The sequence below is a fragment of the Zootoca vivipara genome, chromosome 2 (genome assembly GCF_965207765.1).
Source record: "Zootoca vivipara chromosome 2, rZooViv2.hap1.1, whole genome shotgun sequence".
In the NCBI taxonomy this organism is placed as follows: domain Eukaryota; kingdom Metazoa; phylum Chordata; class Lepidosauria; order Squamata; family Lacertidae; genus Zootoca; species Zootoca vivipara.
The window spans coordinates 49,355,915-49,380,907 of NC_142584.1; the positions used below are offsets into that span (position 1 = coordinate 49,355,915).

Consider the following 24,993-nt stretch of genomic DNA (forward strand, 5'->3'; position numbering starts at 1 on the left):
TACAACTCCCATGATCCCTAGGTAACAGGACCAGTGCTCAGGGATGATGGGAATTGTAGTCCAAAACATCTGGAGGGCCGAAGTTTGGGGATGCCTGATTTAAACTCTCCCTTCATTTATTTCTATGATGGGCCCATTATTCTTTCTTTAGATTTGCTTATTTTTCTGAAGTGCCTATTATGCTTGGAACACTTTCTGTGTGAAGGTTTTGTGGTTTGAAGACTTCTCTTGAGGTTGCAGTCACATGTGTCCATTTGCAGTAAAACGGCAACCACTGACTTGTTGAACATCCTTTGACGGAGCTTTCAGAAAGCCACAGCCACTAGTGTGCAAGATCAAAGGCAAATGAGTGACTTATTCAGTATTTTGGACAACTAATAAACAGCTCACTGAAACTATGCTTTAAAAAAACCTTATTCAAGGAAGTTATTCTAAAGTAACTCCAAAAAGCTGCCTCCTTCAAGTAAGACACAATGCTAACTAATCACTGTTGTTTTTAGAGAGATGAAAGTGACCCCTTGGTTTGAAGAGGCTGTAAACCTTCCAGTGGCTTGCTTAAGGTGGTAATGCCTAATAAGAAACCAAGTTTTTAAAGTTCAAAACATAACCAGACTGGTTACCAGGTTTGTACATTCTCAGGAGATAGGGGAGTGTCAAAATCTTTATTTTGGTGCTTTCTCCCCCTTCATTGATAATACTTGAAGGATCTGTATGGAACCGGAGCCCTCTTAAGGCATATTTTATACAAGTTAAGTAAACATGCGGGGGGGGGGGCATGGAAGCAAGCACACCAGCTCCACCACCACCAAACCTGCCATTCTTCTGATTTCCCTCCACAAATGGGAAAATCGGGGTTATAAAATGTGTGGGAGCCTCAGTGAGTGCAGGAGGTTTCCAGCTTCAAAAGACTGCCTCCAACCCAGAAGAACTGTTGGGGATGAGAACATGTGCTTGTCCCCATGGCCCCCTCTTGTATGTTTACTTAACATGTATAGAGAACACCTGAAGAAGGCTTTCGTGTCCTCTGTCATTGTTGTCCATTTTCATCTGTTTCAGTAGTGGGTGGGTTCTCTTGGAAAGCAAAGAGAAAGTGCAGCACTTGTGTAAAAATCCATGCAGGAGGTGCTTGCGTGGTATGGGATAAGATGAGTGCTGGGCTTTCAGCAGAACAAGCTTCTGCAAAGTATGAGTAGAGAAACAAGAAAATGACTTTGGCAGTAACAGAACTGTAAATGTGTTAAGTGTAGAAGGTGGGGTGGACTGGACTGGGAAGGGAGAAGAGCCTAGAACATGTGTTTGATGGGGTTAACTTTAAAAAGATTTAGGAGAATGAAGAAGTCATCTGATTGGGAAGTTGATACAGTGGTACCTCTACTTACGAATAACTCTACTTAGGAATGTTTCTACTTACGAACGGAGCTCCATCCGCCATCTTGGATGCGATTTAGATAGGATTTTTTCTACTTACAAATTTTTTCTCCCAAGGCATTCCTATGGGATTCGACTTACAATTTTTTTTTGACTTACGAATGTGCGTTCGGAACGCATTAAATTCGTAAGTAGAGGTACCACTGTATTTTTGATAAGGCATAGGCAAACTTGGCCCTCCAGATGTTTTGTGACTACATCTCCCACCATCCCTGACCACTGGTCCTGTTAGCTCGGGATGATGGGAGTTGTAGTCCCAAAACATCTGGAGGGCCGAATTTGCCTATGCCTGCTTTTGTTTCTAGCTGTTGGAAAGTAGAGGTGTAACATTTCTGGAATTTTTGAAACCATTTAGCCTGCCTCCTAGGGGGAAAGAGAAATATATGCAATATGTTCTTCTCATACCTAAACTTAGATTGCCACCTTGAGATCGTGATATGTATTGTGCGTAATTTAGCAAATAATACTACATTGTTTGCTATGAATGTCTTTAAAGTTTTATTCAAACAACAATTATATACGGTAGTCAGTGCTTAAGAGGGACCTGCAAGTTGCTAGACCTAAAAGTGAAAAAATGTATTTTGGATTTTGCTAGTTGGCAAAATAATAATAAAATAAAAATTGACAATGGGAATGTTTGACACTGTAGTAAACAAAAGGGAGGCTTTATTAGTGAGGGTGGCTTGTATCCAGAGAACTGTGCGATTAGCTTTGCATACCAAGGAAGCTTTGGAATTGTTTTTCTCAAATAGCAGTTCCCCTTTCTCATTTATGGCATACCTCTTTTGAACCAGAAGAATTTTATAAGCCGTTTGTGCTATGGAGTGCACTTTCCAACTTTAAAGGAAAAAGGCCTAAGATTTCCCACCCTTGAGGTTGCAGAAGGCTTGTCTGAGGCAAAGTGCTCTTTCAGCCCTTTAAGTGAATCCTATGTCTTCTAGGTGAGGCATCACTTTTAACTCTTAAGGTAGCATTTATGAAATGGCAGTTGGCTTTTATACTGTAATGCATTTGCTACATGACAGTAGCATTCCCCTCAGTATTTTGGACAACTTCTTAACGAATGCTGCTATTGAATTGTCATTTGGCTCCAGTCTACTTTGCGGGAGTTCAGTTAAATGTGCCTTACTTAGAGACCTCTGCATGAGAGGACATTGGAGGTGCTCCCCTTCACTTCAGTGAAACCAACAAATGTAAGCCTCATTTTTGAAAAATGACACATCAAAAGAATGAATAGACCCAAAATAGCAGCAAGAATCCGCCAAGGTCATTGAGCAATAACCATGGTAGAATAACTTGTTAAGAAAAAAACTGCTGCTATGATGAAACCTACTCTTACCTTTTGGTGTCTGAAGAATTTCAAAGAAGAGAATTGACTGTGTAACAAACTTCATTTTGAGGTCATTAGAAACCACATAGTTAATAGATCCTTTTTTCTTAGTGTCTCTTTTTCAAATTTTTTAAAAAATGTTTTCATGGTGGTCTGATTTACCTTTTTGGATAGTAATGAAAATTAACTGAAATAAATGCACTGATTGTGTTTCTGGTGCTGGTTTCCTTATTTGGCTTGATGTCCATGTGGTGGTTGCAAGCTCCAGACTGCTCCTTTCTTATAAAACAACTTACAAAGAAACATAAGAGACCAACTTATACTAAGTCAAACCACTGATCCACCAGCTCAGCATTGCATACACTGATTGGCAGAAGCTTTCCATGGTTTCAGGAATAGGACATTCACAGCTGTACCTGGAGATGCTGAGGATGAAGCCTGAGACATTTTGCATACAAGGCAGATACTTTACCAGTTAGCCATTTCGCTTCCCAAAGGTCTGCTGAAAAGTTCCAAAAAAGGGGGCAAGGGAGGTTTAAGTTGAAACTGAGTGAATTAGACAAAGTCATCTCAATGAGAAATACAATTTACAGAGAGCCCACAAAGCTCCCTTTATCTCAAGCTAAATCTTTCTTCCCCAGTGATATAGGCAGAAACAGGACTCTTGAGGAGTTATTAGAGCAATGATTGTGCAGTTCTTATTTATTTGTTGCTCAGTAGCTGCAATACTTTCTTCATGGAAAGACTTCTGTTTCAGAGGTTGTTTCCTTTTCTCGGAACATACTCTGAATGTGATATATCATTCATATATCAATCATACCACAGAACTGCTAGGCTGATGGGAGTTGACATCTGGAGGGCACTAGGTTGGGTAAACGTGTGCTATATTACATTTTGGGATGCTTTTTCTTCACCTGTTGTTTCAATTTGCAAATGTTGCTATTGCAATGGCCTGTTGCTAGTGACATCACGAGTGACAAAGCAATAAAGGCCTACTTACATGCCAATGCCATTTTGTGGGCATTTATTTTCATAGTTTCTTAGGGCTACCGGCTGCACTGCTGTGCAACATCAGTGCTTGATTGCTTATATAGCAGTATTTGAAGCTATTTGGCGGTTCCTTCTTTCCACACAGTCATTTGAGGAACTATTAGAGTTTCTATCCCACCTAACCTGGTATTTAGTTAGCATTCAGCTGGACAGGGCAAATTTCAGCTGCTGTATTTAATTTTGTGATCACACACTTCTAGCTTTGTGGTCTGCCCTCCTGGGAGCGTTTGTAGATCTGTTCTAATGAAGCTGATAACTTGTAGATAAAGACACAATCTCTCTCATTTTCTTACAATGGAATTTTCAGTGTCACTTCATTTTACAGCAAACCAAGTTCAAACCCGGAAACTCAAGAATTTTTATTTCTGAATTGTAAGCTTAGCTCCCCACCCTCCTTTAAGCCAAGTGTTGGATGACTATTGACATTCAAAACTTTAAATACATTTCAATTCCTGCTACAAAGTTGTCTGGGTTTTTTTCATTAAATAGGTATTAAGTAAAAAAAATTAAATAAGCATTAGTTTATTGCACAATCATAGTATAAGCTGATTACTTGTAAAGCTGTATATTGAACATTCCATCTGAAGTTTAGTTTTGCATATAGTGAGGCTTGTTATTTAAATAAGTAAAGGATGAAGTGATTCTGGAGGGACTTGTTTGGAATATGTTCTGGGATGTTCAGGCATACAGGTATATTCAGAACAGACCCATGATGAGTGCTGTACCTGGAGCTGTGACAGTGTTGCGTGAGCACAGGGCCAGTAGTGGCAATTGCACCAGGTAGGGAACTGCCGAAGTTCTGAAGCAGAGAGCTTGTGAGATAGGAGCCTCCCATCCCCTTAGCCTACTGTGGTTGTCCTTTGGATTTGCTGCCGCTCACCTTGTGACTCCACCTTGGTTCTTACCTGTCACATTATGCCCAGAAAATAGTGTAGGTTTGGATGTGTACAGTGGTGACAGTGGGAACTGAAGTAGGAACAGGGAGAACTGACCTGAGGAGGGGATGAGAGCACCAACCTCTTTCATGGCCACTGCCTTGGCCTGCTTTGTGAGGAAAAGACAAAGTGTTCAACGTGTTTTTAAAGTGCTTTTTAAAAGAATTCGCATTACTATACGCCCTTGCATCATTTTGTCTCTTTTATCACTATACGATACACCACATGATGCAGTATTTCAGACCGTAGGAGTTTACAGGAACACTGCCTAAGGTGTTGGAACTTAGTGCTGAAGTACTGGATTATCCTGCAAACACCCACCAGTTTCCAACCCGTGTTTATATATACCTCAGCTCTTCAAAACGTAGCTCATCTTTATTGGAATAGGACAGCCTCCCCCAATGTGGTACCCTCCAAATATTTTTGAGTACAAAACAGATTATCACAGGTCACTGGTTGGAGCTGATAGGAGTTGGAATCCAAACTGGAGTTGTTTCTTTTGAAAGGAGGTACTCTCTTAATTTGAGGGCCATAAGAAAAGGGTTGACCAATTTGCAGCTAAAGTCTAATGAATTTCACAAGTACATATTAAATTGAGTTATTGTGACCCAGGTGGCACTGTGGTTAAACCACTGAGCCTAGGGCTTGCTGATCAGAAGGTCGGCGGTTTGAATCCCTGTGACGGGGTGAGCTCCCGTTGCTTGGTCCCAGCTCCTGCCAACCTAGCAGTTCGAAAGCACGTCAAAATGCAAGTAGATAAATAGGAACCGCTACAGTGGGAAGGTAAACGGCGTTTCCATGTGCTGCTCTGGTTTGCCAGAAGCGGCTTTGTCATGCTGGCCACATGACCTGGAAGCTATACGCCGGCTCCCTCGGCCAATAATGTGAGATGAGCACGCAACCCCAGAGTCGGTCACGACTGGACCTAATGGTCAGGGGTCCCTTTACCTTTACCTATCATGATGGAAACCATATAAAAGAGCATGCACCAGTCTAATTCAAAGACAAAGCCAAAATTTCTAGATGCCTTAAATGACAGCGCCGTAGAATACTTGCTTATGGCAGCAAATCTAGACCTGTTATTGAGTGGCTCCCAGGACTTGGTAAAAGAGGTAAAATTACATTTAAAATACCCTACATGTTTTATTTATAATTTTAATTATAATCACATTTATAATCTGCCCTATCCTGTTGGTTTAGTGTTCCATATATACACGTTTAATCTGGTTGTTAAATGTCAGCCCAAAGAGGAGAATTATACAATTGTTTTGCAAGTATTTTATTTTGCCATTCAACAACATTTCTTGACTCATTTAAATTTTTTTAAAGTAAAGTGACTTTTCTTACTTTTATTTCCTGAGAATTCGCCATCTCAGAAATAAACCATTCCATAATGTCTGTCTGATATTGTGAAAGCCTATGCAAGTTTGCATGGTGCATATGAATATAATACTTTTTTTTGTAATCTGAACAGTGTGTTTATAGCCACCCTCAATAAAGTTACTGATTTTATAAGTAAAGTTCCCTAATCAGACTGCTACCCAGAAATTACAAACAGGTTGTTACTGAAAGGTTGTAACTGTGGCTGGGTTTATTGTTTTTTCTTTTATAAATATTTTGGGTTCTGTTTTGTAACATACCTCAAACTTCAGGTATTTTACAATCTAGCCCTTCCAACCGCTTTGTCATTGCTATTTCTTACATTAACTTCATGTGAGCTAATCTCATTCACATTAGCTGCACATGAGCTACTTTCTCACATTAGTGTCCAATGCATGAATTGATCTTTCTCTTCTGATGCTGTAAATGTAAGAAGGGTTTTGGACAATTTGTCATGAATGAATTTGAGGGATTAGAACTTTATTTGGTGTTCTTAAATGCTGTACCAGATAAATCAAAATTTGTGTCAGATATTTTATGATGTAGCATGGAGGATTCTTTCACTCAGATCAGAGCAATACAGTGATGCGAGCATATTCCTTACTGCTTGAGTTATTCTTTGTTTTCTGTAATTTTAGCTGCCCCAGGAACAATTTTGCCTACAATTGACCACAGATTACAGAAGCTAATTCAATACCATCAAGATTCTCAGTATTTATGGTTGATAGTTGGCTCAATTTGTAACTGGGTGATTTTCGAGTACTGTACTCAAAATTTAGAGTATAGAAGCACATTGAAAATCTTAGGTCAATATGCAACATCAGCCACTAGGAACACACACCAATTTGAACCACCTGTTGGATCCCAGTAGTTTCCTGAGCTTTAATAAAGTGCTAGTGACCTTTTGAGGCTTGGCTTTTGATACCTCTCTCCACCTGGCCCAGGGCGGGGCCTGACAGGCCTCATAAGGCCTGCTCCTGTGACTGCTGCCCAGCAAGCACTGGGGTATTCCAGCTGAAGTTTGGAAGAAAAAGTTTGCTGGTAGGTTCAGAGAAACTGTTTCTTAGCACACATTTCAGTTTGAGCATTCATTGTTTCAATACGTGATGAAGGCTCCTAGTTTAGATGGCTCTCTTGCTCTCTCTCTCTCTTTTAAAGGTCTAGACAAGTTTATGGAGATTAGATACACCATTGACTATTAGCAGTAGTAACTAATGAAAAATGGGTATTCTATCTGCTTAACAAATACGGGGTAGTTGTCGTCTTCATGATCTGCTTGTGAACTTTCCTATGGCATCTGACCAGTTACAAAGTGCTGGATTAGATGGATCATTGTTGCTGTGATCCACTTAGGCCATTCTTTTCTTGCATTCTAGTAGATCAGGTTAAGCATTTTAGCTTATGTTCCCTAGTTTACAAAATTTATGAAAGTAATTACAGAATAAACTGTACAGGAAGTTTTGGTTTAACGGCAAATGTGTTGCCACTTTGGTAAGTAAATAGTGTTGAAAAATGGAAACTTAATGGGAATCAGTAAACGTTTAGCAGGTAAATATGGGATCCTATAGATTTTTGCTTGATTGAATGGTACTTGGTGGTTTTATAGTTTCTTTTGTCAGTTTAATCAGCATTCCTTTGACCTCAAAAACTTCAAATCACAAGCAGCTCCACACTTTACAGAGTAATCATCTTTCCTTGGGATACACAAGGGTTTCTCATAGGCATCTGGTTGGCCACCTTGAGAACAGAATGCCAGAGTACATAAGCTTTTGATTTGACCTGGCAAGGCTCTTCTTTTGTTCCTACAGTGTGACCAGCACACATTCTTAACAGTTTGTGAGCAAATGAAGCTGCCTTATGGAAGCAGATAATTGGTCAACCTCATTTGTATTCGTCACTCCAGCAGCACAGGCTTACTGATGTCTGAGGCAGACAGTTTCCCCATCTCTTGATATCTGGAATTCTTTTGAATTGTGTATGGTAGGGATCAAACCTGCAAATATCTTACTCCAAATATCTTGGGGAGATGTGGCCCAGTTGGGGCTCTTGGCATGTTTAGGCAGGTATTGTATGGCACACGTCTTTCCTTTTACGCTTTGTTTGCAGCAGGAAATATTGATGTAACAGCATTGATGGGTGTAGTATTACATAATGTTTCAGGTAACGTTTTGGGGAAGTGAGCTCCAACTGCCTATGACAGTCATCCTTGCCTTCTATCAAAGTTCTCCTTTCCTCAGAACCTGCTTCTCCTGCAAAGCAGGATCATCCTAACCTCACATTGTACTGTACTGCACTGTACTGTACTGTCTGCTGCCACAATTTTATCTCCCCCAACCCCCCCCCCAATGTGTTGGTCAAACTGTTATCTTCTTTCATCTCTCGCCTGTCTGTTGTATCCAGAGCTCTACAAACAGGGATCGTGTCAGTTCTTCCTTCCATACAGGCATTTAATTGTTGGTCCTAGATAAATGAAGAATAGAAGCTGGAATGAGAATTATCACTACTTTTGGAATGGTTAGCAGAAACATCAGTTTCTCAAATTCTGTTCTAGAATTCTGTACCCATTACAGTTAATACCTGGACGTAGCGATGATGACTTTCTTTTGGAAAAGCGGCTACCTTCAGATACTATCAAATATATGTCGATAAATATTCTTATAATGGTTCTGCTTCCACAGTGGGCAGATAATAAAGTATTCTTCATTACAGAGATTCAGAGAGGTAAATGATATTTTTTTTAACAATGAGTATAACAGGATTGCAGTTTTCTGGCACAGTGAATGGGGTTGAGGATGAAGTTACAGACTATTTCCCCAGCTGTGAGCCATTCGTGTAGTTTCAAATTAGGATTGAGGGAAATCTAGCAATCAAAGTTAGGTTTGTCAACAAAGGAAGCTGTGTAAATTGGCACTAAAATCACTTGATTTTCATCCAGACAAATTTTTTCTATAAAGATTTTAGAAGCAATTTCTCTGCTTTTCGGCTCCTTTGATGAAAGGCATATTTTATGTAAAGTGAACTGGGGCACATATAAAGTAGTAGACTTCTCTCAAGTATGTAACAAAAATACTGGAAAATGCTTTAGAAAATAGGGTGGCTATAGAATCATAGAACTGGAGAGTTGGAAAGGGACCACAAGGATCATCCAGCCCAACCTCCTGCAATGCAGGAATCTCTTGCTAGTCTAGATCCAGAAGTGGCCCACCCACTGCTTATTACTTTTGACAGGTGGGTGGGACCACCCATGACACTTAGATGGCATTGGGTGATATCAGGTGTGTGATATCACCTTCAAAGGAAGAATTTGGCAAACACTTAAGTGCCCTCTCTCAATTTTTCCTTTGGAGGCCCGGTTTTAATTTCAAGGTACAGCTTAGTTTAAATTCAGTGCTGAATACAAGTCCCACTTTCAGCAGGGATCTGCTCTGCTCAGGGACTCTGATATGGAGGTCCTGAGTGGAGCTGATTAAAGCAGGGCTTGCTTTCAGTGCTGAGTTTAAATTTAGTACTCAATGCAAGCCCCACTTTCAGCAGGGATGGCTCCATTCAGGAGCTTCCAAATGGAACTAATCCCATTAGGGCTTTCCTTTGGCATCAGACTTAAAGGCAGTGAATGCAAACCCCTTTTACAGAAGAATAAACGGGAGCACACTATGTGCCACAGCCCATTCAAGTGGGTCTTGTGGGCTGAATTAGGACCACAGCAGGCCTTATTTTTCCTGCAGCCTGAGCTTTTCCACCCCTGTCTTAATCTGTCAAACATAAGCACCCTGTGAAGATTACCACTGGGAGAATGCACTTGAGCTCTGCCTCTAGCTGAAACTTCAGTCTATACTTGAGTCAGAAACATCTAAAACTTTTTGAAATATATGAAACAGGGATAACATCATCTTCATCTCAGGAATATTTTGAGAATCACTATAGCGTTGTCTAGATAATATAAATGTGGATGACACACATGTCACTGTATTTCAACACATACATGTATAAGTCTTCATATATTTAAATGAGTTTTTAAAGTTGTAGTGTTAGAGACAGCTTGGAAATCTGCAGCAGGAAAACCTACTGCAAGTCTGTATTATTTTCTTGGTACCATTTATGTCAAAGCCAGACTTGTTGTGACACATAAGTGACAGAACAGGGAGTTCGCCAATTTAGCATCACTCTCATGGGCCTCACTAGGAATTGCAGCTATGTTGACCAGCTCGTCAGTGCACCAAACAAGGAAAGTTGTGTTGTATATTTGGTTTTGTTAGCCAGTTATAGACCACAAGCAGAATTTTATAGCTTTTTAGGAAGGGAATGCTCTGAAAAACACTTGAGGCTCTGTCAGGCAAACACAAGGCAGAGTAGTGTAGCTAGATTTTTTACTTCAGTAATTACAGAAACACCCTAGGCCTTTCTGGTTTTATAAACAATGAAATACTTGATGTTTAGCAGGAATTATTGTCAAGACCTTCCTTTCCAGTATGTTGATACTGTACTGAGAATTGAATTCTCCTGTCCACTGTACAGTTATCACCCCTCTCTAGCTCCAGCCCCTCTGAACATGCTTCCAGTTTTACCTCGTCAGACCTTGTATGACTGAGGGGTATTTTAGTTTGTTTGAAAGGAGTGAAGAGAGGATATAGGCGAGAAGAGCCGCTGGCAAAAGCTCTGTCCTATGGAGAGAGTTGGTCAAGTAAACGTGTTGGGGGGGTGGAGATATGGGAACAAAATAAGCAAATCTTTAGGAAAACAAACAGAAATTTTTGCAGGGTTCATATTTTCAACTTTTTGTTGATGAAATGCTTGAAGTGGTTCTTAAATAGTGGGTTGTAAGCTTTGCTGTATGTTCCTAATACTGAGTGTTGAATACGATATAATGTGACATATGATGCTCTCTGCCTAATGGACTATCCCTTGTTCTGGAAATTAGGGGAATGTAATCTTGTTTCTGGATTTGATAGGTAAAAAAGAACATTGCTGGTTGCTGCTCTTTGCTGCTCTGTGCATGAGGTGTTTGTTGATATGTGAAGCTTCTTAACTCGAAAAGCTATAGCATAGCTGTATTTTTCTTCTTCGCTGGCAGCATTGAGAAGCTAGAGTATTGGAGCAATTTATTCTCGATGGCCAAAGCTGACGAATAACAGAGGGAGTGCAATAGATGTAGGTAGAAAGCAACCAGTTTTGATGCCTCATGTCTAATCTATAGAGTCCTGCATTGGTTTATCCCAATTGACAATGTGCTTACAAGTGACTTGCTAGATGTGGGGCTAAACTGGGAGTTGTAGGCCCGTAGACATTGACTTTCCTATGTTTGATGTCATGGTATTTGTATGGTCTTGTCAGTTTTTCCTGTGTAAAATTTTCACTGGGAAGGGTGGTACCTTGTAACCAAATGTTATGATATTGAAGAAACGCACAGAATGCTAGAACTGAAGTCTAAAGATGCAGTGTCCTAGCAACATGAGAGAAACAGTCACTACTAATAAAGTTGCAGATCTGCAGGGTGCCCTTGTGAGCACAAAGCAGCTAAAGAGTGAGTTTTCAAAATGAGATCTCTTTGCTAGCTTCTGTCATGTTGTTGTGTACCCAGTGACAAAAGATGTGGGTATGGGTGGAAGGTTTCTTATTGTGGTCTGCAGCGCATTAAAGCCTAAGAACCACTGAGCAATCATAAGGGAGGTGAAACAATATATATATATATATATTTAACAATGTTTGAAAGGCTGTTTTTCTTCTCATTTGACATGCAGCAAGGACATATGGGAGAAGGCGAGGTAACAACATTCCTCTTTAATTTTCTGATGTTTAAAATGTCTCATGGCACAGCTAATGCACAATCTGCTTCTGTAAGGAAGACTGGAAGCAGTTTTTTTAATTTAAAAAAAAAGCCAGGCTTCCTCAATTTGCATGCTGTGGTAACCTTTAGTAACTTAATGTAGTGGTTCCCAAAATTAAGACTACCTAGGCAGATTTAGGATAGTTATACTGAGTCATGGGGATGAGGAGGCGTCAATCAGTGTTACTACAGTGTAGACCATATATATATATGTATATATATGTATATGTGTGCAATATTAGATCTGACCTTATGTGTGGGTGTGGGTGGTTGTTCCTTAGAAAAGCACCTAAGTGACTTGGGCTCCAGGTCTATTTTTCAAAGGTGACTTTGGTCATGATGCACTGTAGTAGGAAAAAGACAATGGTTATCATATGCACTCTGACATGGGTGATTTAATACTGCCTCTTAAATAGTGTGCCCTTGATCAGATTGCTTTTCTGGTTCTCTCCTGTGAACAAGATAAAAATCTCTGTGTCTGAGTGGTGCCTGGAGCCTTGGAACTGTACTTGTGTGTTTTGAAGAGTTCCTCAGCTGCTGCTTCATAATAATAATAGTAGTAATAATAATAATAATAATAAATTATTAATAATAAATATTTCTGTGCCATCCATCTGACTGGATTGCCCCAGCCACTCTGGGCAGCCCCCCCCCAAAAAAAATTGTAAAAGCACAATACATCACACACTAAAAACCTCCCTGGCTTGGGTTGGGGGGCACTAGCAATCATAATTTGAAGTTTGGGGTGGTTTCATGTCATTTGTGAAAATGGATCCTGGTAATTAAGTCACTTAGGTGCTCTGTGGAATAAGGGAACTGCATTGCTCGGATTTCATCCTCTGAACTTGCATGTTGAGTAAATAACCATGAATACACGACCCTTTGCTTAGCTTCTTCAACACTTTCTTGCTTGGGGTGAGGGAAGCATTTCTTCAATAAGAATAGAATAGCAAGGAGAGTTAGTATTAAAGAAAAGGAAGAGTGACTATATGTAGTCCAGGAAAATGGGTCTGCAAATTTTGTTTTCAAAGAGAATTGATCCCTTTCGGTGGGTTTCAGATCATTACATTAGAAAGCAAGTGTTCTAGAATGCAGGTAAAGATAATGGGATTAGTATTGTTGTGCTCATCTTCTTAACAGGAGTTGTATTTTTTGATAGGTTGTGGTAAACTGGTTCACTGTAAAGTCATTATTAGTGACTTGAATTTTATCGACATGTTTGACTTCTGGGGGCATCCCTTGATTAGTGAGATGAGGCGTTTGAGAGGGGGAGACAGATCTTCTTACTCTGATCTGCCCTTTAGCCCTTCAGCCAAGAACCTTAGAGTTGCCACTTTCCATGTCACAAGGAACCTATGGCATTCCTGTTGATGCCCTTGTTGAATGATCACAGAGAGGAAAGCATGACAGTGCCATTGACAACATGTGTAGTTTGCCATATTCAGTATATAAGGAACAATGTTTTCAACCATCTTGGTGTACTCTAAATAAAACTGCACTATGATGTTTCATTAAAAAGGGATTGTAACATTCCTTCCGTGTGAATGTTAATTTAAAAGAAACTAGAACACTAGCCAGAAACACAAGTTTCCAGCCTGTGTTGAAATGATACAGGAAGTCAGGTGCTAAAATGATCAGTTTTGTCTATATGAACGTTAAGCGGGTATGAAACAAAGTACCACCTTCACAGTAGCATATACAGTAAGTACCATAGCAAGCAGACCCCTACATAATTAATAGCAGAATAATTCTTGAAACGTGGCTTTCTTAGATAATCTATTAATCTCGTATAACATCAAGGTAATGGTTACTATTAGGAAACAAAACCACCTAGAGTCTGCATCTGTCTGTGGTGATACATCTGTACCTGGACTATACCACTTCAGTCTGCAAGAGTGAAGAGTCACAGAACCAAATGTTTCCTCTGCAAAAACATCATTGTACATTGAAAGAAAGCTGGCATATTAGGGGTAAGGCTAGGCTTTCCCCCTGACATGCTAATCTTATATGTTTGGGGACTTTTCTTATATGGAGAAACACACAATTACAGAAGTTCTTACTTCTTGTATGTAGTGGCACAGCCAAGACTGATGAATGAGCCTCAACTTGTTTCAAGTTGGCTAGGAAATAAACTGAGAAGTAACCAGTTCATTTCTAAGCCAACTATCCATTGTTTACTGGATTTTACTCATCTACTAGTGGTGTTCTGGCTCAGGCATTAGTGGTAGCAAGCTGCAGGGGAAAGCAAAGGAGGGACTTATCACTCTTCCTTTCCCCTCCTTCTCATACCAAAATCAGTTCAGGGAAAGCCTCTCCTCCTTCCAGAGGGGAGGAGTTGTGAGCGGGAGCGGTGATGGTGTTTGGCCCCCTGCGTCAGTTGCCCGGCTGCTGTGCCATGCCTCCTCAGCCAGCCAATAGGACTGGCTTACTGGTGGGGTTTAGCTGCATTTAGCGGCTGCCGCGGCTCCGCACCAGCACTCTGCTTCCTGAATTTCGTCGGATCACCTGCGCCCCCCCCCCCCTTTAGGTCATGTCTATGCCTTTGACCTTGCTATGGACTTTGGTTGGTTGCCCTGGCTGCCCATGGGGCCTGGTAGGAATTTTTATCCATTTGGCAAATTAGCTCCAGCCTCTTGGTTTTTCGCCTACCTCATAACAAATTGTCACAACTTTTTGGATATTGGCGGGTAGACATTGGAATATGTGTACATATTGGAGGGCAGGTTGTGGCCATCACCTACCCCTCCAATTATCGGGTATTCCGTTAAAGGGATCCTGTCCGATGCCCTGCTGGTGGCTAGGGCCATGGCATGACCCCCGGTGACATCAGGGGAAGCTTCCAGTTGTATTTGCATCAACAAGCTCCACCCACTGGTTGTTAACCCTATAATGACTCCCCACTGAGCAGGGTGGAGTCATGTACAGATTGTTTGATCTTATGCCTAAGCCAATACCACTCGCCAATAAAAGTTGTGGCCTTCTTCAGCCAATAACCTAAAATAAATGTGTCCTTGTGTTTTATTTATCTCCAAGCGGGTGGCGGGTCTTTGACTCACAAGTGTAGTTTTCCCAACAAAAATGTTGGTGGGCCCTAGAAAAAATCATTTTCCAGGGGTTGTGACTCAGGTACCTACGAAGGTAGAAGAAGGAAACCTTCTTTCCTTGCTGATACCACCATTGGGGGTGAAGGGAAGGACCTCAATAATGTTTGAGGTCAGTATTCATTTTGGTGGTGTATTTCTATACTTTTGTGATGACCAGTGGTTTTTGTAAATAAATTTGACTGGCTGCTCACTGGAGGAAGTTTGGGAATAGGCTAGTGGGTAAGAAGGGAGTGAGTGGGTAGAAGTTTGGGAGTCTGATTGGATGGAAGAGGAATTATTCTATAGATCAGAATAAAACCTGAGCTGAAGAAGAATTCAGGGGTGACAGTAATACTTGCTTCAAGGTTGAGGGCAAGTATTAAGTTTTTATTCTACCTTTCCTCCTGAAGTTCAATGAGGCATGCATTGTTATTCCTTCCCCATTTTATCCTCAAAGCAACCTTGTGAGGTAGGTTAGGCCAGTGGTTCCCAACAGGTGGTCCGGGGACCCCCAGGGGTCCACGAGCTATGCCAGAGGGGCCCGCAAGATGCTATTAGAATAAAAAATATATTAAATATATTTCGTATGATAACAGATTTTTTGTTTTGGCCGCTTCCTGCATGAGCAGAGTCTAGCGCAAAACTAGAATTAGATAGAGGCAGTAGTTCTGCTGTATGCCGTTAGGTGGCGCTTTACAAACACTACTGTTTTGCAAAGAGGCAGCGCGCGCATTCTACTAACGATCACCTCCCCAAGATGCTTTGCGCGCGTCGGCTTCATTTGTGCGCTACTGCGCAGGTACCCTGTCTTCTCCATTCCCCTCCCTCCTCCCTGGCGCGCGCTGCCTCTTTGCAAAACAGTAGTGTTTGTAAACAAAGCGTTGTTTTTCGCGGAAGCTACAGTTCACGTAGCTAAAAATGGACCGTTGGTTAAAAAGTGGTTCGTTAAAACGACAAAGGCTTACAGATGAAGAGGAAGATAATGCATTTGATGTTCAAGCAAGTAAGTCAGTGACTCTCAAACCGATCTTGTCAGTGTCCATTGAACCTAAATTGTCGGCGTCCCTTGAACCTAACCCTTCCAAGATCAGTGTTAAGCTTACTGGAAAAATTAGATTAGGAATTAGGAATTAGATTTAGGATTAGGAATTAATGGGGGTCCTTGTCATAGCTGCCAAGTTATCCATTTTTTAAAGGGATTTTCCCTTATGCTGAATAGGCTTCCTCGCGAGAAAAGGGAAAACTTGGCAGCTATGGTCCTTGTCACAATAGCGGCTTGATGAGGGGTCCTCGAGAAAATTTTGTTGGGAACCCCTGGGTTAGGCTAAGAGAGAGAGATTGCTCCGAGGTCTTCCCAGCACTAGTCTGATAACCTAACAATTATGTGATGCTGTATGTCAAGCATTATGAGACCTATGAAACTCATACTTCCAGGAAGACTTACAGGATTAATTCGTTTACTGTGTCAGTAAAAACTAGGGCTAAAGAATTTCAGATTTGGTAGGATATTTTACTACTACTGTCACATTGTGACTGTTCATGATTTCAAGTCTCTGAGATTAAAGTGTAAATTAGATGTGTGATATTTCACTTCATCTGAACTATGCAGTTATATGGGGGTAGCTGAAATCTTGCAACTTGCAATGCCACAACATTCTTCATACAATATTGGGGAAGGGCACCAAAATTATTCTTAATATATTTGATAAAGCATTTATTTTCAGCATATATTTGAAAAATATTCAATTTGGTGTGTGTTGAGAAGAGAATTGGGGGATATATTGATGGTACAGGTTAGCCATTTAATGATTTTGATTGGGCCTGTATTATATTATGGTACATTTCCTTGAGCTGCCTGCATAACAGTAGACAGAAATAAATATTGAATTAATGAATAATATTAAAATGAAGTTTTCCTATTTTGTTTTGTAGATAGCATTAACAGGGCATCTTTGTATACCAAGCGGTCAGGCTGTAGGAGTAAGAAAAACATGTAGTTAATGTTACTGTTAATTATGAATGCAGAAGGGAAAATGTGCTGACATGTCTGATGTAGCAGTTAATATAAATGAAATAATTGTATCTATCCAAATGGAATTTTCTTCTGTTAGTATGTTTTGCATTTCCCCCCTCTTTTCCATTGTAGGTCAGTCTTCACTGTTCCCAATGGAAGATGGTTTTTTGGATGATGGACGTGGGGATCAGACGCTCCATAGTGGCTTGGGATCACCACACTGCTTTTCCCACCAGAATGGCGAGCGAGTGGAACGGTACTCCCGCAAGGTGTTTGTAGGTGGTTTGCCACCTGATATTGATGAAGGTATACTTGGACATTAGTATAGCCAAGAATACCCACATTAACCATAAGGGCCAAGGCTTAATTGCAACACGTGGGAGGGGTGGACACTCATGTCTTGGCTATGTGCAATTTTTTGGGGGCTGTGAAAATAATTACCTGAACTATGAGCTGCCAAACATGCAAGCTGCTGGGTTATGAACTGTGAGGATAAGGAGTTATGAGCTGGACAGCTCATGCGATAGGTTTTCTTTCCATCTGGTTCTGTTAGTTGCATATTATGTTGAATGACATCATAAAACTCTTTATGAAGGTCTTTTATTTTGGAGATGGCTGTGCTTAAGACTTTATGTTAGAGCCATTAATACAGGCACAAATTTAGGTCAGTGCCTGACTTAGAAGTGGAGTGCAGTGCTTCGATTGTTTTAGGGAGCAATACACAAGGCACTGCCTTTTTGCAACCGCCATATATTTCACAGGGTTAGTGAATTATTCCTACACCTCAAATCTGCATTAAGCATAATAAACACTGCTGGGGGTGTGCCTAACAGGGTGAGAGTTATTGCAGTATAGGCTTTCATTTGAAAGCAGGGTTTAAGGAGATGGACAACCATGGATGTGTTTCTTCAGCTGAATGGGTCTCTGCCATGGGTATCTATTTTGTATTGTTCATGGTTGGTTTTGAAAATATATATGTTTTTAAATGCTTTTTGCTATTTTTTAATTGTGCATTGCCTTGAAACGTTTGTTAGTCGATAATAAATAAATAATAGATCCCTCTAGGAAATTACTTATAAGAACAAAATAATATTAACAATAATAATTTACATGACTTTCTTTGGGATATCTAACCCTAAAATACTATTTTCAAATTCTATTAATTTGGAAAACAGTTCTTAGTAAGCTGCAAGCAATGGCCCAATATCTCTTTCTCCCCAGGTTTAGCATCCGTGTTGCTTGCATGCACATGAAAGTATCTGGGAGGCTTGCTTTTGGGAAAAGAAATCCTGACACATGTTGAAATCCAGAGGATAGTTTGAGAGGGATTTAAGGAAAATAGTAAATGAATGGAAGTGGGTAGATCACATATATTTTATTTATTCAGATACTGTGTTATAGAGAAACACTAAATTTTCTTCCTTTAAATAGCTTTAATTATGAGTTTGTTTTAAAATTAGACTGACTTTAAGAATTCTCCATCAGCTGTTGTTAGCATGAGCTGTACAGTAGTTAGATTTGTGTAATGTTAGCCAGTATGTAAGTCACCTGATCTGAATTTTGAAATGGAAGGAGGCTTTGAAATGGCTGCAGCAATTGCTTTCTGTTAATGCGTTCTATGCATACTATCTGCATCCTCGTCTCTATGGCTATTACATAACTGCTTTCTAGAAGCCCGGCCGAAGTTAGTCGGAGGTCAAGCTCAGATAATGTGCACAGATGTGGCATAAGCATGTGATGTGAGCAGGCATGACTAGACCGTGTGATATTCTTTTCTCTTTCTCCCAGTGTTTTGCAAAGCAGCTTGCAGAGCAGACTGCTCAGCATTCTGATTCAGACTCTGCACGCTATCTGTGGGAGAATGCCTGAAGCTAGGATCTGGTAGCTGTTTAGGTTCAGTGATTTCACTCCTTTGAGTGGCTTGCTGCAAATCTTTATTTCTAATCTAAAACACACAGCTTCAGTATCTGAACTGTTTTCTTCATTATTAGACATATGTTTTGACTTGTCAAGCCTTCCCTTTAAACAATAAAAATATAATCAGCTCTCTGTCTGTTAGCGTTACAGAAAATACTTGTAGGCTGGACCAAAGTGTTACTACCAAATTACCTGAAATCACTGTATGATAGGTGTTTTAATACTTGCTTTTCTCTCTGACCTGCAGATGAGATCACCGCTAGCTTTCGCCGCTTTGGCCCTTTGATTGTGGATTGGCCTCACAAGGCTGAAAGCAAGTCCTATTTTCCTCCTAAAGGTAACACTTATTATTTTATATGTTACATTTTGTGTCCCGTCCTTCCTCAGAAGAGCTCAGGTTAACTGTGATCTGGTGACATCTTGTTTCACCTATTGTTTCACAACTGAGCTGGGATTTGAACCTGCCTCTCTTGGTTCAAGCCCAACACAATCCACTAAGATACACAATATTTTCTATCATGTGGGCACAGTAAGGTTGCAGATTATGGATTATTTTTTTAGTATTATTTTCTGTACCTTCTGTTTGTTTGAAATTGTTCTTCATTGCTGCTATTGCTCTAAGACCCTGTTGTACTTTGAATACTTTAGTTGGGCTGTAGATAAAAGTGCTCTATTTAGTCATAGTTTAATATTATTTTTATTTCTGCTCCTATTCAGTAAATTAAGGGGCCCAGGTGGCGCTGTGGGCTAAACCACTGAGCCTAGGGCTTGCTGATCAGAAGGTCGGCGGTTCGAATCCCTGTGACGGGGTGAGCTCCCATTGGTCGGTCCCAGCTCCTGCCAACCTAGCAGTTCGAAAGCACATCAAAATGCAAGTAGATAAATATAGCGGGAAGGTAAACGGTGTTTTCATGTGCTGCTCTGGTTTGCCAGAAGCGGCTTTGTCATGCTGGCCACATGTCCTGGAAGCTATACGCCGGCTCCCTCGGCCAATAATGCGAGATGAGCGCGCAACCCCAGAGTTGGTCACGACTGGACCTAATGGTCAGGGGTCCCTTTATCTTTATTCAGTAAATTACTTGGTTTATTTAATCCAGAAACAGGGAATCTGTGGCCCTCCAAATGTTACTGGACTCCAACTTTCATTAGCCCCTGTTAGCATAGCCAGTGGTCATGGATAATAGGAGCTGTAGCCCAGCATCTGGGGTGGTGTTCAGCTACGTTTTACTCAGAGTAAAGGTAAAGGGTAAAGGAACCCCTGACCGTTAGGTCCTGTCGCGGACGACACTGGGGTTGCAGCGCTCATCTTGCTTTACTGGCCAAGGGAGCCGGCATACAGCTTCCGGGTTATGTGGCCAGCATGACTAAGCTGCTTCTGGCGAACCAGAGCAGCGCACGGAAACGCCGTTTACCTTCCCGCCGGAGCGGTACCTATTTATCTACTTGCACTCTGAAGTGCTTTCAAACTGCTAGGTGGGTAGGAGCTGGGACTGAACAACGGGAGCTCACCCCATCGCAGGGATTCAAACCACTGACCTTCTGATTGGCAAGCCCTAGGTTCTGTGGTTTGGACCACAGCGCCACCCATGTCCCTTTTACTCAGAGTAGATTCACTGAAATTAATCAGCTTGACTAAGTTATTTATTTTAATAGGCCCACTTTGAATTAAACTTACAGTGGTACCTCGACATCCGAATGCCTCAACTTCTGAAGGTTTCGACTTACGAAGTCGGCAAACCCGGAAGTATTTTTGCCCCGCGCGCGTTCTGCACATGCGCAGAAGTGCAAAATCGCGCTTCGCGCATGCGCAAAATGGATGCTTCAACATCCGAAGGTTTCGACTTATGAAGAGCGCCGCGGAACAGATTGCCTTCGTAAGTCGAGGCACCACTGAAGTTGAATACCATTCCTAGAGAGCCATAGGTTCTCCATCTTTGCTTTAACTTCTCTCCCCTCACCCCCTGTTCCTTGTTCCACTTAAATTTTTCACTATGAATGACAAAAGCTTTTGAGTTATAACATACACTGTATAGGGAGTTTGCCATTGAAGTTATGGCCAATAAATGTAGGAAGTGTTGGCTCTTGTAGCCTGCTCCCACTCTTATTAATAAAAGCAATTTGTTTAGATCAGAGCTTTTCCAACTGCTTCTCCAAAAAATCTTCATATTCCCCAAATATGGGCTGAGGATTTATTCACCTCTATGGTCTTTTTCTTGGTTATGTGGAGCCTAAGTAGATAACTTCAACGCTCAGAATCTCACATAATTTTTTGCAATGCTTGCCTCTGTTTCTTTATCTACATAGGATATGCATTTTTGCTGTTCCAAGATGAAAGCTCTGTGCAGGCTTTGATTGATGCATGTATTGAAGAGGATGGAAAACTCTATCTGTGTGTTTCCAGTCCCACAATTAAAGACAAACCGGTAGGTGGAATTGTCTGGGATGTGCAATTTGGAAGAAAATGTACACAGAAATTGGGTGCATAAGTGCTACATTTTCACAATGCAAAGGTTGGCAATGCATGCTTTCTTTCTACATGAGCACATATTACCATTATTTTTCAATAAATGTGCACTTTTCTTTGGGTTAGGGTAGAGATAATTATTCCAGAATATAGACTAGCAAGCATTAGGCCAAACTTGGCTAGTCTTTACTAACCTGATTTGGGGCCAAATCCTACATGTTTCATATCTGATCTCCAGCATAGGCCCATCCCCAAAGAGACCCTCCTATGCATACTATGACCCACTTAATCTATTTTCTCACAAGCTGAGATTTACTCCCACTTCAGTATGAATCCAAACACGTCTGCAAATAACTTCAGTGGGCCTTGCTATAACTATCAACCAGCTGATTGGAGGTTACAGCAAGGTGCTTTACAGTTGCCATAATTATGTCAGGTGATTGATGGGTGGGCAGCCCTATCCACCTATAATCGTTGGACTGCATGGCAGGAGTATGGGCCACTGTCTGGATGTGGCTGTTTATCTGTTCTAGGGAAACCCTGAGGACTAGCCCATTTGTCACAAGTAATGCACTCAGGTGGAAGTGCAGTCCTCAGAGCTCTACGTCATGTGTGTGTGTGTGTGTGCGCACACACACACACACACACACACACACTGTACATCCCCCTGCCCTCAGTCCCTCACTTCTGAATAATTTAATGGGTGGGCAGAGGTTTGTTGTGATGACTGAGCCATATTTGAGTAAAGGACATGGTGGTTCATCTTTCCTAGACAGACCTGTGGACTGTGCAAGCTGCTTTCTTGAGGAGTGCCCTCTCTCCACCCTGGTAGCCTATTGTGCTTCCACTTCAGAAATTCCATATGTGAAACCTGGCTTTGTTATTGCTTGACTAGATTAGAATGATTGCTAGGAAAGGAGCCTCTAAAATCCCATGGATGTGACATGCAGGAAACACTGTTGTTGTAACATATTAATGATGTGCATGCTGCGGGGTGGGGGGCAGGAAAGGATAATTCTTGACTGTCAACGTGAATTGTGAGTGGTAAAGTCTCATCTTCTGCTTGTAGGTTCAAATCCGGCCTTGGAATCTTAGCGATAGCGACTTTGTGATGGATGGCTCACAGCCTCTAGACCCACGGAAAACCATTTTTGTAGGAGGAGTTCCACGACCCTTACGGGCAGGTATGGTATGCAAAAACGAGTGCAGTGGCTCGTCGATTCTATCCAAACTGCCTTACTGCTGTGAGAGAACATTGTGTCCTTATTTCTATTGTAGAAGTACGCCAGTGCTTGCTAAATTTAACTTTTGCTGACACTCCAATTATTTCCAGATACAAGAGTACAAGTAAACATGCTTTTGCACAGGGTCTAGAGAGAGAAGTATGTATATAAAATATCTGGGTAAATCATTTGTTACTACTTTATTTTAGTGGAGCTTGCAATGATAATGGACCGGCTGTACGGAGGAGTTTGCTATGCTGGAATTGACACAGATCCTGAGCTGAAGTACCCAAAAGGAGCTGGGCGTGTTGCATTTTCTAATCAACAGAGTTACATAGCTGCTATCAGTGCCCGCTTTGTTCAGCTGCAACATGGAGAGATAGATAAACGGGTAAGGGCTAGAGCACATTCTGTGTATTACTCAGCATTCTTTCACGGGTTTATTTTCATATAAGTGCCCGTGTGTGGCAGGAGAAAATGTTGTATTAAATGGAAAATATTATCTTTTCTGTATTCCTAGCATAAATGCATTAAAAAGTCATACCACACATAAAAAAGCTATACCACAAAGCCCCCTCCATCATCCCAGAGATCCGGAGGTGGGGGGAATCTAGTTTAACATTGGCCTTTTAATGCCTTCTGGCACCTTCTAAAACTGTTGTTCCCTTCAGAGAAATTTCCTGTAGCACAGCATAAGCCTGTGTTCCTAATGTTATCCTGTTACCTCTGCATGACTTGCTTTACTGTTGGCCTCTTTTTCACCCCTGCCTATGTGCTGGAAGTAGAATGGTCAATTGGTTTATGAAAGTAGAATGCAAACTGCTGCACTATTTGCATTCATTTCTACAGAATTTATGCGAGTCTCTCCAAGTCCTGTTTTAATTCATTGCAGGTTACACAGCAACAATATGCAATCATCATTTTATGTTGATGTTAGTGCTAGCTTCTTAATAACATATGTTCACAGCACATGCCAACAAAAGCAAAAATAGCTTTGCCACAAATGTCTATACTTCCCTGTATGTAGCTCATTATCATCCTTACTTACTTCGCCAAACCTTTATTAGGCTTTACAAATATAGGCCATCATAAAACATCCACATATAAAAATTTAAAATATATACAAATAAACAGCCATGTAAAAATATGTAATAATGAGAATTTTCATTGGAGTTTCTTCCTGCTAAATAATGCCATTCTGAGAGATACTACTGATAAAAACTCAGCCACCCTTGCAGTTATTTCCGGGTTAACACCAGACAGATAGAATCTGGTATTTCCATTGTGCTGTGTCATTCACATGGTGAGGAAGAAGAGTTAGGATAAAAGAACAGGCAGTATTTTGTTGTGGTGTAAGATCTTGTGAGCCAGCTCTGTCACTGTTGCATTGTTTTAATGTTTCTTAGCCATTTGACATGTTTTCTTCTGGGGTTTTGTGACTCAGCAATTTGAATACCATCATTTACTTGATTGGATTTTTTAGGGAGGAAAAGCAACTGAGCAAATTGTGCATATTGATTTGTGGTGGCTGGTCCTTCTCCGAGTTTAGAAGAGCTGTCATGTTTCAATTTCTCATACACAGTAATGGCATACAGGTTAGATTTACTGTTGCAAAACGTACCTGAAATCTGAGCAGGAAATGAAAACATTCCTGTCCATGTCCTCCAGCAGATTTAGGCATATGCAGATCCTTTCTAGACTGAGTCTCCTTTGTAGAAAAACCCTTACTGGATTTCCATGTCCAGAACCTGCATCTGTGTGTGTGCTTCCCCCTTGGGGAATGGAGCCACAGATGCAAGGCAAACACGCCAATTTTGCACAATCAGATCACAGTTTAATAAACTAGGACAGGGGTGGCCAACTTCCAAGAGACTGCGATCTACTCACAGAGTTAAAAACTGGCAGTTGATCTACCCCCTTTTGGGGGGTTCATGTAAAAGTTGTTGAGCTTCTTTAGGAAGGAGGAAAGTGACATTGAGCTTTTTTTTTTTAGGAAGGAAAGCCCTGTTTTTGGTGGTTCAGGTCATTTTAGGGATGCAGGGCAAAAGTGTTGAGTTTTTTTAAGGGGAGCCAAAGTTTTTTTCTTTGGGGGGCAGCCACTGATCTACCTGTTATCTACCACAGACATCCAGTGATCTACCGGTAGATCATGATCTACCTGTTGGACATGCCTGAACTAGGATATGTCCTTTGCTGCCACTTTGTACTACTCTCCACATGAGTGGCAAAAACAGACCATGGTTTCCTGTTACATGTGAAGCAAGGACTATGACTAATAACTTCCAAACAAGCCAGATTTGCAAGATAGCTTCCGATGTAGCCACTGTCAGATTTAACAGCACCAG

General features: G+C 41.0%; 1 protein-coding gene across 1 annotated transcript in view; it reads left to right on the forward strand.

The window, feature by feature from the left end:
- The window catches only part of CPEB4 (cytoplasmic polyadenylation element binding protein 4), a 57,355-nt gene that overhangs the window by 23,681 nt on the left and 8,681 nt on the right, over window positions 1–24,993 (forward strand). Inside the window, exons 4-8 of the mRNA XM_035105310.3 lie at window positions 17,177–17,350; window positions 19,209–19,298; window positions 21,266–21,384; window positions 22,495–22,609; window positions 22,858–23,039. Coding sequence (XP_034961201.1) covers window positions 17,177–17,350; window positions 19,209–19,298; window positions 21,266–21,384; window positions 22,495–22,609; window positions 22,858–23,039 — 680 coding nt within the window. The remainder of the gene's footprint in view (window positions 1–17,176; window positions 17,351–19,208; window positions 19,299–21,265; window positions 21,385–22,494; window positions 22,610–22,857; window positions 23,040–24,993) is intronic.